We start from the raw sequence: 13,489 nt of genomic DNA on the forward strand, positions 1-13,489 counted from the left end.
AGGTATGGTTTGATGGAGAAAATGGTGTGTTTATATCATGTCGGAATGATTGTATTTACGAGTTGAACACACATGAACGCCACCACAAAATCATAATCGCGAGTTGGAAACTGAATTTCCTTTGAGCCCCAACATTCTGATTGGGGCCGTGCCAATTCAAGAATCGTGACGGAAACAAACTCTTATTGAAAATTATTCTGTTCTATAGACACTTCTGGTCAATTCTTTCTCCTTTATTCCTCAAAGTTATTAAAGAAATTAAAATTACTTCGACAATACCAACACACATGAATACGGCGGTTATGACACTTTTGCTAAAACCAAACAAAGATCCAATGCACCCTTCTAGTTACCGCCCTCTTTCATTAATAAACACAGATTTAAAAATCATTACCAAAGCATTAGCTACTAGAATAGAAACAGTTATCCCGATGTTAATTCACCATGATCAAACAGGTTTTATTAAACACAGGAATGCTTCAGATAATATGCGTAGATTATTCAACCTAATTAACCTTGCCCAACAAAATCATACCAAAACAGTAATTGTATCACTTGATGCCGAAAAAGCATTTGACAAAGTTAACTGGACATTTCTTTTAATACTCTACATAGATTTGGCTTTGGAGAGTCATTCATCCACTGGATAAAAATATTATATACTTCACCTAGGGCCACAATAACAACAAATGGGATTACATCACAAAATTTCACACTTCACAGAGGGACCAGACAAGGATGCCCACTTTCTCCCTCTTTATTCGCCCTATTTATAGAACCACTTGCAGCAGCAATACGACAAAATGATAATATCAAAGGAATACAAAACGTCAATACACAACACAAGATCTGTCTTTATGCAGATGATTTGTTGTTATGTTTACAAAACCCTTATAAGTCATTGAAAGAAACCTTTAAAATTATCAATACTTTCTCAAAACTTTCTGATTATACAATAAACTGGAATAAATCAACAATATTACCACTTTCAGAGGGCGTCTGGGATTCCACAGCCCATGATTCTTCTCTTCCACTCCACACTGGCAACATTACATACTTGGGTATCAACATTTCCTCCAGACTGTCAGAGTTGTTTAATCTCAACTATACCCCACTTTTAAAAAAAATTGGAGATGATTTAAAACGCTGGACTAACCTACCACTATCACTTATCGGTCGCATTGCTACAGTTAAAATGAAAACTTTACCACAAGTCAACTATCTATTCTCAATGCTTCCAACAACACCCACCGATAAATGGTTCAAATCACTGGATTCATTAACCTCTCACTTCTATTGGAAAAATAAAACACCTAAAATTTCACTGGGAAAATTACAAAAGACAAAATCACATGGCGGCCTAGAATCTCCAAATTTTCAATATTACTTTTTAGCAAACCAGCTACAATATTTATATAAATGGATTCATAAAAATAATCATAACAATTCATGGATGGAATTAGAACAAAACCATTGCAAAGATACTTCAGTTTCAGACCTTGCCTTTCTACCAAAATCAATTAAGAAAATGCTCTATTTTAATAATATTACAATTGCATCAACTCTGACAGCCTGGTGGAAAGTAAACAAAATTAATAATTCACCACTAACATCATGTAGATACACCCCCATTTGGTTCAACCCTGATTTTCAATTATGCAATAAATCGATCAATTTTCCATCTTGGAAACAAAAAGGAATCACTCATCTCCATCACTTATTTGAAAACAACCAATTCGTATCATTTAAAATATTAGTCCAGAGGTACGGTCTTGGGGAGAACATTTTCTACAATATCAACAAATTAAATCCATAGTTAAATCCAAGATTAACATAATTAATAACCCACTTCATCCCTCTCAGTTAATGGAAGACTTAATGAAAATCACTAATACCAACAAACTAATATCTAAACTACATAAACTTATATTAAATAATGATACGACAATTATAATACCCATGAATAAATGGGAAAAAGACTTAGCCTTCTCACCCAACACCGACCTCTGGAAGGAAATCTGTAACAACACATTTTCAATGACTAATAATACTAACCTACAGCTCATACAGTTCAAGATTATTCACAGGATTCACATCACCGAAAGAAAGATGTTTATAATGGGCTTGAGGGACACAGACATTTGTTCACAGTGCACACTGGGGAGCACAGATGACTATTTTCATGCCCTATGGACCTGTCAATCAGTTCACTCATTTTGGATATCAGTGACCACAAACCTCTCAGTTATCATGGGTTGTGGAATCCCTCCATCTCCGTCACTCTGTTTACTTAATAACTGCATGGAAGTTGATAATCTCCCAATCAAATACAAAAACCCCTCCTCATCTCTCTAACTATCGCCAAGAAAGTAATTTTGCAAAACTGGAAGTCCAAAAACTGTATACATATTAATCACTGGAATAATCTTCTAATAGAGTACATCACATTAGAAAAACTAACATACACTAACAAGAATATTATATCTACATTTCTTGATATCTGGAAACCATTCCTAACTCATCTTCATATAAATCAATAACCTGGAACCGGACCAACGCATTCTCCCAACCACACTACTGATGATATTACAGTAATATCATTACTGTACAGTACTACAATTATTCAGTATAGATGTACTTTATATATATATGTATATGTATCTATTTGTATGTATGTGTGTGTATGTATATTTTTATATGTGTGTACATGTATGTATGCGTGTGTATGTATATGTAGGTATGTGTGTATGTATACATGCTTGTATGTGTATGTGTGTGCATATGTATGTATGTATACATGTATATGTATAATGTTCGATAAATTGTACTTTTATTTTATTTAAAATCTGCATACTATTGCTATTTTTTTTTTTTTTTTTTTTTATCAAAGATGGTGGTAGTAGGGATGATGATATTGATACTATTATTATTATTATTATTATTATTATTATAGAATGATTAGTCTTCCCTTCCTCTCTCTTTCTATATAAATGACAATTCAGAAAATATTACGTATAAATATGTATAAAATTTTGTTAGAAATATAAATGGTCTGGGTCGGGCGTCTGTTCTAGGTGCTGTTGGTGGGTGCAACTGGCATATCCTGTTGGCTAATCATTACAGAATCAGTGATTGGACTGACTGGCCCTTCCCTTTCACTGCGTCTGGCCAGATCCCACCCTCGTGTTAAAGAATCATTGATTTGATACCTGGGTTGGATGTGGTGTCTCTGGCTGGGGAGCTAACCAGTGCACACCTTGCTCAAAGCCATGGAAGGGGAAAAAGGGAAAAGGAAAAAGAAGAAAAGGAAAGAGAGGAAAAAAAAAAAAAGGGAAAAAAAGGAAAAAAAAAAAAAAAAAGGAGAAAAGGGAAAAAGAGAAAGAAAAAAAAAAAAAAAGGAAGGAAGGGGTAAGAGGGCCAACCACCTATAACATTTGGTTACATCAGGTCACAAACAGACTAAGGGAGCTTGGTGTGGAGGTGCCTGTTATGGTGCCCCGGCGTGCCTTTTTTTTTTTTTTTTTTTATATAAAGAGGACACCTCAATGGAGCCTAGAAGCTTAACTACGGGGTTGGGTATCGCTGGCGGCGGTGAGGGGAATCGGAATATTGAATAGAGGAGAGGTGTCGGTATCTGTGTGGAGCTCACTGGCAGTTGTGGATCAGCCCCTGACCTAGAGTTTAGAGCAGGTACGGTGACATTATTGACTGACCTAAATGTATTGTTATTAATACTATTAATACTATTGTCACTATTATTATTATAGATTGCTAGAGCTAATGCTCCTATTATTGTCATGAATTATCATTATAAATGTCATCATTACTACTATCACCACTAATATTAATATATTGCTGTTATTGTTGTGATTGTTGGGGTGATTAATACCCTCACTAAAAATATACTGATACTACCTTCTATACTTGCGTCACAGAAAGGATCTCATCTGTATACATACATCACTTTATCGATGACTGTGTTGGGCTGTTTTGTATCTCGTTGTTTTTGTTTTTGTGCTTTTCTCTCTTCTGTATTGTATATGTGTCTCACTCCCTTGTATGTGTTACTCTTTTGCAATAAAAAAAAAAAAAAAAAAAAAAAAAAAGAAAATTATTCTGTTTTATTTTTAGATTTTGACTGTGCAGTTTAGTTTGTATGTGTGCATTTTTTGTCATATGTGGACGCACTAGAATGATAAAATCGACAGATAAATCAACTACATACCTAATGAGATGCTTTTCGTGTTGTTGCTTTGGTGCTATACAGAGAAAGAAATATGAAATTAACGGGAACATTTTCGAACTACAATAACTTGAACACGAATCATATGTTACTTACAAACTCCAGCCTCAATACGGACTTCACAATGCATCAAAAGACAGTGAAAACGGAAATAAAATATGGTTAGCTAGTATATGTGAACTGAGACGCCACCCCGATATGTCCCACACACATTTTAGACCTCGAATCATTTAAAACACCCCCAGTCTTTTTAATAAACAAACTTACACTTATTTGAGGTGATCATGTGGTGATGCCAACTGATAAGCATTTCATTCGCGATATCACTTTTACAGTTTGTTGACATGTGCTTTTGTCAACTTCGTGAAACTTCGGTACACTTCGTTCAGTTCACTGACTTGTCAAGTAAACATCAGATTGAGACTGAGGTACTGAAGAATAATAAATGTGAATTTCATGCTAGATTTGTGCGCTTTTGTAGCACATTCGTTTCGCCTTTTACAAGAGACGTGACACGACACTACAAACTAAAACGCTCTTATTATAAAAACGCGTTATAAATGCGATGCAAGCAAAGTTTTCTTCGCTTGCAAGTGTAGAAGAGAAGAAGTGTTCTAATGTCATGGTTGCGTCGCACACTTGGGGCGTACAACATGGCGTATCTAATGACATCATTATAAATTACTGAAAAAATAAATTTGCAGTAGAGTAGTTTAAAGCTGATTGTTTTGCCGACCTTTGCGTAAAATACAATATGGAGATAACATTTACTGGAAAGTGAGCTTTAATACTTAAAACAACAACCTTAAGACATTCCTTTTAACTATATTGTGTCTCAGCATGCTTCCCTGATATTCAGTGGAATGATGCTGAATACTGCAGATTAAATGTGCATAATAAGTGTGCATATACTTTCTAAATTAGACACCCTGGTTGAATATGATGATTTGCCAGATCTTTTGACTTTTCCTCAATGGCTTCTTGGGATTGGATGGTCCACCACACTGGCTCTGGCACGTTGTGGGGCAGAGGTCACGGCTGTCACACACACTAAAGCTGACCTGGATAGCCTAGTGCAGGAGGTAATGACCCCTTGGTCATGCTCCTACTCATCCCCAAGACAACCCCCCCTGTGGATCTATTGTCTGCAAGCGGGCATCCATTCCAAGCATCTGCATTCCTCCATATCTCAAGAGAGCCTGCTGCTCCTTTATAGTTCTCATTCAGCCAGACTGTGACAATTGAAATCTCTTTGTAATATCTGATGCTTTTGATCCCCAGTGTCCCTCCATTAAGCCGGTATGCGTGGACCTGTCGGACTGGGATGCAACAGAGCGGGTGCTGGGAGATGTTGGTCCAGTGGATCTGCTGGTGAACAATGCAGCCTTTGCTAAACTTCAGCCATTTTTGGAGGTCACGCCAGATCAGTTTGACATGTGGGGCATTGAAATATCACTCATACTCTTATAATTTAATTGTTTTCTTTGTATTATTTGTTGAACTGCTTGTCTGATTTAAGCTAAAGACGTGATGCTTTTGCAGGTCTTTTATTGTCAATGTGAAAGATACACTTCATGTTGCTCAAGTAAGAAAAAATAAGACATTATGATTTCAGAATGAGTTTTAATAATGCTAGACACAATCAAAATGATGGCCAGAGGAAGTGGGGGATCCATTGTGAACATCTCTAGCCAGGCTCAACAGTCTGCTCTTAAAGACCATGCTGTATGGGCCTGGGTAGCTCAGCGAGTATTGACACTGACTACCAACCCTGTAGTCACGAGTTCGAATCCAGGGCGTGCTGAGTGACTCCAGTCAGGCTTCCCAAGCAACCAATTGGCCCAGTTGCTTGGGACTGTAGAGTCACATGGGGTAACCTCCTCATGGTCGCTATAATGTGGTTCGCTCTCGGTGGGTGAATAGTGAGTTGTGCGTGGATGCCATGGAGAATGTCTCCGAGGTAACATGCTCAACAAGCCACGTGATAAAATGCCGGATTGATGGTTTCAGAAGCGGAGGCAACTTCGATTCGTCCTCCGCCACCAGGATTGAGGCGAGTCACTACGCCAACATGAGTGTACATGAGTGCATTGGGAATTGGGCATTCCAAATTGGGGAGAAAAGGGGCTGCACAGGCTGGTATTAGTCATCATCACACAACGACACGTAGCAGTGGAGTCCAACGCGATGCTGGACTCCTCAGGATAGGAGTCCTGAGGTTCAGAGAGGGAAACAAATAAAATAATATTAGCATAGATGCCATTCAATTTATTGCAGAGTTATAGATCATGGTCACTGTTTCTTTTTCTGGCAGACCTAACTAAAGCAGCCTAATTGTGGGTTAACTTGGGAGGATAAATGAGGTGTATGCCTGGCTAAATAGATGAGTCTTTGGTCTAGACTTAAACTGAGGGAGTGTGTCTGCATCTCGACCAGTGTTAGGGAGACTATTCCATAGTTTAGGAGCCAAATATGAAAAGGACCTACCTCCTTTTGTGGATTTTTATATTCTAGGAACTATTAACAGGCCAGAATTTTGTGATCGTAATGAACGTGATGGAATATGGCATGGTAGAAGGTCACTTAAGTACTGCAGAGCTAGACCAGTCAAAGCTCTGTATGTAATTAACAGAATATAAAAATGTATACAAAATTTAACAGGTAGCCAATGTAACGATGATAAAATGGGGCTAATATGATCATATTTCTTGGATCTCGTCAGCACTCTGGCTACTGCATTTTGAACCAATTGAAGGTTATTTATTGATCTTGCTGGACATCCTCCCAGTAATGCATTACAATAATCTAGTCTTGAGGTCATGAACGCATTCATTTGTTTTTTGGCATCAGCAACAGAGAGCATGTGTCGTAATTTAGCAATATTTCTTATGTGGAAGAATGCTGTTCTACAAACATTGGTAATTTGATTTTCAAAGGACATATTGGTATTATATATAACACCTAAATTATTTGCTGTTGAAGATGAAGTAACAGTACATCCATCTAGAGTCAAATTATATTGTAGTGGCTTATTTTTAGAGTTTTTTGGTCCAATAATTAGTACCTCTGTTTTGTCTGAATTGAGTAGAAGGACATTTCTGGCCATTCAATCTTTTATTTCATTGATACACTGCTAATTTGGAGAATTGTGAAGTCTCATCAGGTTTTGAAGAAATATAAAGTTGGTTATCGTCGACATAACAGTGGAAACTTATTCCATGATTCCTGATAATATCTCTCAAGGGAAGCATAAACAAGGAGAAAAGCAGAGGCTCTAAAACTGATCCCTGTGGCACTCCATACTTTACTTTTGTTTGGTTTGACTATTCCTCATTGACATAGCCAAAGTGGTAGCGGCCTGCTAAATAGGACCTCAACCATGCTAATGCAACTCCACAAATGCCAACATAATTCTCCAGCCTATTCAAGAGAATGTCATGATCTATCGTGTCGAATGCAGCACTGAGATCTAAAAGCACTAGAAGAGAAATGCAGCTTTGATCGGATGATAAGAGCAAGTCATTTGTAACTCTGCTTTATTCCTAACCAATTTAGCCACATTACTGAATAAACATCTAGGATTGTTGTGGTTATTTTCTATGAGTTTGCTAAAATATGCTGACCTGGCAGCTTTTAGTGCCTGTCTGTATCGACAGACACTATCCTTCCATGCACTGCAAAATACCTCTAATTTTGTATTCTTCCACTTGAGCTCCATTTTCTGAGCTGCTCTCTTGAGAGCATGAATGTGATCATTGTACCATGGTGCAGAGTTTTTTTCTTTAATTTTCGTAATCGAATTGGGGCGACACTATCAAGAGTGCTAGAGATGACTGTATTTATATTTTCTGTTATTTCATCAAGTTCTTCTGTGCTTTGGGGTTTTCTGAGAGTATGAGATAGATCTGGAAGATTATTAGTGTAGCTATCTTTAGTGGTCGAAAGAAAAAAGTTCTACCTGATAGTGTGGTGTAGATTGAGTAACATTAGCTGATTGCAGCATACAAGAGATGAGGTAATGATCTGAGATGTCATCGCTCTGCTGCAGAATTTCTATAGCATTAACATCAAATCCATTAGACAGAATTAAATCTAGCATATGATTATGGCAATGAGTTGGTCCTGTTACGTTTTGTCTGACTCCAAGAGAGTTGAGAATATCGATAAATGCTAATCCCAATGTGTCATTTTCATTATCTATGTGAATGTTGAAGTCACCAACAATTAAAGCTCTATCTACAGTAACTACAAGATCTGATAAAATAAATTGCAAATTCACCAAGGAAATCAGAATAAGACGTTCAGAATAAGATGACAGTTTTTGTATTTATATCTGACGGTGTCATATTAAGCATTATTAGTTCAAAAGACTAATAGACTTTTATCCTGTCCTCTGAGTAACACCAAAAACATCACTGTAAATTGTAGCAACACCTCCTCCTCGACCCTTCAGATGTGGCTTGTGTTTATAACAATAACATGGGGGAGTAGATTCATTTAAGCTAATATATTCATCCGGTATAAGCCAGGTTTCACAGAGCGCATCTAACATTTAGTAGCCCTATCTTTATCTTTAATTTGTTTGTTTTGTTCAAGTTTTACCGTAATCAAATTTTTTCTAAATTATTTTGTGAGGGTTTTGTGTTTGGTAGTTCGGGGAACAGACACAGACTCTATATGATATCTGTATGACAACACAAAAACATTATAATATTTCGTCTCTTTATTGAACACATCACGATTAAACATTCACAGTGAACCCTTGGATCGAATAACTGGTTGATCCTCCTTTGGCAACAATAATCTCAACCAAGCATTTATGGTAGCTGCAGATTAGAACTGCACATCTTTTAGAAGAAAATTTGGACAGTTTTTCCTTACAGAACTGCTTCAGCTCAGCCATATTCTTATGATGTCTGGTGTGAATGGTTCTCTTGAGTTCATTCCACAGCATCTCTATTGGGGTAATGTCTGGGCTCTGACTGGGCCACTCCAACAGGTGGATTTACTTTTTTTAAGCCATTCTGTAGTGGATTTACTTTGATGTTTAAGGTCATTGTCCTGCTGCATCACCCAACTTCTACTGAGCTTCAGCTGGTGCACGGCCACACTGACATTATCCTGTAGGATATCTTGATAAACTTGGAATGGAATACATTTTTTACCTTGATGATGGCAAGCGGTCCAGGCCCGAAGAAGCAAACCAGCCCCAAATCATAATGCTTCCTCCACTGTACTTCACTCTTGGGATGATGTTTTCATGTTGGTATGTGGTGCCCTTTTTAAGCCACATGTAGTGCTGAGTGTTCTTCCTAAACAATTCAACCCTAGTTTCATCAGTCCAAAAAAAACTTTCTCCCAGTAGCGTTGTGTCAAGGTGGCCTTTGGCAAAATTTAGGCATGCAGCAATGTTTCTGTCGGAAAGCAGCAGCATCCTTCGTGGTGTCCTGCCATGGACGCCATGCCTGTTTAATGTTTTCCATATAGTAAACTCATGAAAAGAGATGATAACCAGTTCCAATAATTCCTTCAAGTCTTTAGTTGTCACTCTGTGGTTATTTTTTTACCTCATTGAGTATTCTACGGTGTTCCCTTTAAGTAATCTTGGCTGGACGGCCACTTCTAGTAGAGTAGCCACAGTACTGAATCGTCTCCATGTATAGACAGTTTGACTAACTGTGGACAGATGAATATCTAATCTCTTTAAGAAAACTTTCCAACCCTTTAAATCATTATGCAAAGCAAATATTCTTGATAGGATCCACGTCAGCAGACGCTTCTTGTGAATAGCAAACTCTAAATGTTTGAGTGCTTTTATATGTCAAAGTAGCTCTAACCCACACCTCTAATCTTGTTTCATTAATCAGATGCCAGGTTTGCCAACTCCTGACTTTAATTAGCTTTAATTGATGTCTTTAGTCAAGTTAACCTTTGTTTATAGAGCACATTTAAAAACAACAGAAGTTGACCCAAAGTGCTTTACAGATCAAACAAACAAAATGGCAGAGTGATACAAAAACAGATTGATTTAAAGTTAAATATAAAACATAATAGAATAAGCCTAGAGGTTCACATACTGTTTCCAACCTACACTGTGAATGTTTGAATGATATATTCAGTATGTACAAGAACAATACAATAATTTTTGTGTTATTAATTAAAACGGATTGTGTTTGTTCATTATTGTAACTTAGATGAAAATCAAGACAGATTTTAAGACAAATTTATACATAAATGCAGGTAATTCCAAAGGGTTCACATACTTTTTCTTGCCATTGTATATCTAATTTTTAGAAACACTCATTTGATTCTGTAATGTACATTATTTGTTTTTATTTATGAAGGTGCCACAAAAGGAACTATGGACATGCTGACTAAAGTGATGGCGCTGGATTTGGGGCCATATCAGGTTAATCACTGACACTCCCTCATTAAATTGTAACTTAAAGTCAAGATTTTTGTCAGAACAAGTTCATGTTTATTAAATTCATCAATCACTAAAATCATTGTATAATCTTAAATTGTGGTAGATGGTCTTGCCAGGAGCTCCCAGCCAATCAACAACCACACTCTTAAAATGATTAACTGGCTGTACTGTTGTGCTAAATCCAAATAGTCCCAAACCAACTGTTCAAATTGAGGGTGTGTTTCACTAACGGCACTGTAATTACTCGAAGAGGTGGATATAATTACTAACGGATAGTAATGCATATTTACAGATACATTTGCTTGTGCATTGTTCTTGCTGATTGAATAGGAAACACAGATTTTGTAATGTAGACATTCTTGGGAAGCTATACTAACACTTTAACATATCAGTGATCAAGACAAATTGGTTTGTTCTAGGAACAGAAACTTTATGGAAATCCACAACCACAAGTCAAGAGGCGTGCCATCTAATTCATGATGAAATGATATAATCAATCAATTTTTCCTCTTAAAGGAATAGTTCAACCAAAAATTTAAAGTATGTTATTATTTACTCGCCCTCATGTTGTTTCAAGCCTGAATGCTTTTAATTTTGTGTTGAACACTAATGTAGAAATACATTGTTTTTCCTCCATGCAACAACAGTTCAAAATGACCAAAGTTTTCAAGCTCACAAAGGACCAAAAAAGAAAAGAAAAAAAAGAAAATCTTTTGAAAAAGCACAGTGCCTGCATGCATACAGTGCGTGTCAACTTAATATGTCTTACTGAGTATAGTCTGACCTGGACAGATAAGATTAAACTTAAAAGTGTATCCAACCATGGTGATGACAGACATGGGTAAGATTGGATGCAGTGACCCAGAAAAGGCCAAAAGCATAACATCACGTATCCCTCTGGGGAAATTTGCAGGTAAGCGTGTTTCTTTTCAATAAATGTGCTCACTAATGTAGTTCACCCAAAAAAAAAAATCTTAATTTCCTCACCCTTATGCAATCCCATATGTGTATGACTTTCTTTCTTCTGCAGAACACAAAAGAAGATTTTTAGAAGTATATTTCAGCTCTGTATGTCCATACAATACTACTGAATGGAGACCAAAACTTTGAAGCTCCAAAAAGCACATAAAGGCAGCATAAAAGTAATCCATACCACTACGGTGGTTTAATCCATGTCTTCTGAAGCAATATGATTGGTTTTAGAATGGACCAAATTGTAACTCCTATTTCAATATAACTCTTGCCTTCAGCAATCTCCTTAATTCCAAGCTTGATTGCATTTCCTAGCACCATCTAGCGATCTGTGCATGCGTCAAGCTCTAGGAAGTGTAATCTAGCTTGATATCATGATCAGGCCTATAGACTGCAATGACAAGATGTACATTGAAAAATTAGTTACATCTCACTCAAACCGGATTGCTTCTGAAGACATGATTGAACTACTTTGTTTGTGCTGCTTTGAACCCCATTCAGTTGCATTTATGGACCTACAAAGCTGAAATATTCTTCTAAAATCTTTGTTTGTGTTCAGCAGAAGAAAGTCAAACACATCTGAGATAGCATGAGTATGAGTAAACGATGAGAGAATTAAACATTTTTGGTGAACTATCCCTTTAATCAACAATGTAATGATCTTGTTAAGATGACAACTAGTTAAATATAGCATAATCTCATTGCTTCTTTTCACTCCACTTTTTACTCACAAATGTAAACAAGGCTGTGAGGGATAGAGATATGATCTGTTCAATGGGTTGTACTATTTGATACTTTGGTGACCAGCGTTCAGCTGATAAATTGTGAAAAATATGTCATGCCAAAACATTCCAATGAAGAAAAACTCTGGAAAATGTAGGTTTTGATAATTAGACATGAACTAACTGAACAGACTAGAAGTCTATCCCTCACAGCCAACTATTCTGACTAATGTCTATTGTTTTTGTATTTAATGCTGTGCTCTCCACATTTGGGAGAGGAAGTGTTTCAGATTGTGATTTGAAGATTGTGCAAGCCAATTTTAATGGCATTAACTTTGTAGATTGTGAAAGATCTGTAGAATGTCAAAGTCTTTCCACAACTAAATTATTTTATAATGATGACTAGGCTTGTTTATTGAGTGGTTCAGTTTGTCAAACTCAATAATGCTCAAATGCATTTCATATTATGTTCTTCAGAAGTGGATGATGTGGTCAGCGCCATCCTCTTCCTCCTCCGCTATAAGAGTGCCATGACCAATGGGGTGATGCTGCCAGTAGATGGGGGGTTTTCTGGCCTGCTAAAACTGATCATGGTGTTTCATCATGTTGTTTGGAGATCATCCCTCTAAAGGCAGAAGAAAATTATGTTCTGAATTGTTTAAGTTGTGCACAGTTTAATGAAATGCATTGTACTTGTAACTGTTACATAACAATTAATATGCCGAACTTGTCTTGATGGAATGTTTCATCTTATAGAGCTAGTTCACCCTAAAATAAAAAATTCTGTCATTTACTCACCATGTCAGTCCAAGCCTGAATGTTCACACGTTTTTCCAGACAGTGAAAGAATGCAGTTACCAAGGACCATCACACTTTCTTTGTATTGAAAACCCAGCATAATGAAATAAACATTAATAGTAAATAATAAAGCTGAAATTAAAGGTATAGTTCACCCTAAAATTCTTACTAATTTTACTTAAGTATCCTCCCTCCCCGGTAGGTGGCGATATACACAAAGAATACAAATCGCCAAAAACAAAAGAAGAATGTGGAAGTGAAAGTGGAGATTTATAGTAAAAAAAGGATTGAAATATTGATCTGTTTCTCACCCACATCTATCATAAT

At 36.7% G+C, this 13,489-nt stretch overlaps 1 protein-coding gene across 1 annotated transcript; it reads left to right on the forward strand.

Annotated features, from left to right (window-relative positions):
* The first annotated feature begins 1,959 nt into the window (after positions 1–1,959).
* On the forward strand, positions 1,960–12,993 carry dcxr (dicarbonyl/L-xylulose reductase). Its single transcript, XM_052103583.1, has 9 exons — positions 1,960–2,020; positions 5,168–5,325; positions 5,525–5,679; positions 5,786–5,839; positions 5,887–5,968; positions 7,956–8,008; positions 10,583–10,652; positions 11,463–11,583; positions 12,842–12,993. Exons 1-9 carry the CDS (start codon positions 1,960–1,962, stop codon positions 12,991–12,993), a joined length of 906 nt encoding a protein of 301 aa, XP_051959543.1.
* Positions 12,994–13,489: the final 496 nt, after the last annotated feature.

The sequence above is a fragment of the Xyrauchen texanus genome, chromosome 33 (genome assembly GCF_025860055.1).
Source record: "Xyrauchen texanus isolate HMW12.3.18 chromosome 33, RBS_HiC_50CHRs, whole genome shotgun sequence".
Taxonomy (NCBI): domain Eukaryota; kingdom Metazoa; phylum Chordata; class Actinopteri; order Cypriniformes; family Catostomidae; genus Xyrauchen; species Xyrauchen texanus.

Bases quoted from the DNA above. Each gene is read 5' to 3' on its own strand.
- dcxr (XM_052103583.1), top strand. From the start codon at position 1,960: ATGAATAAATGGGAAAAAGACTTAGCCTTCTCACCCAACACCGACCTC. The intron at 5,680-5,785 runs GTGGGGCATTGA...ATGCTTTTGCAG, and splicing joins ACGCCAGATCAGTTTGACAT to GTCTTTTATTGTCAATGTGA. The intron at 5,840-5,886 runs TAAGACATTATG...GCTAGACACAAT, and splicing joins GTTGCTCAAGTAAGAAAAAA to CAAAATGATGGCCAGAGGAA.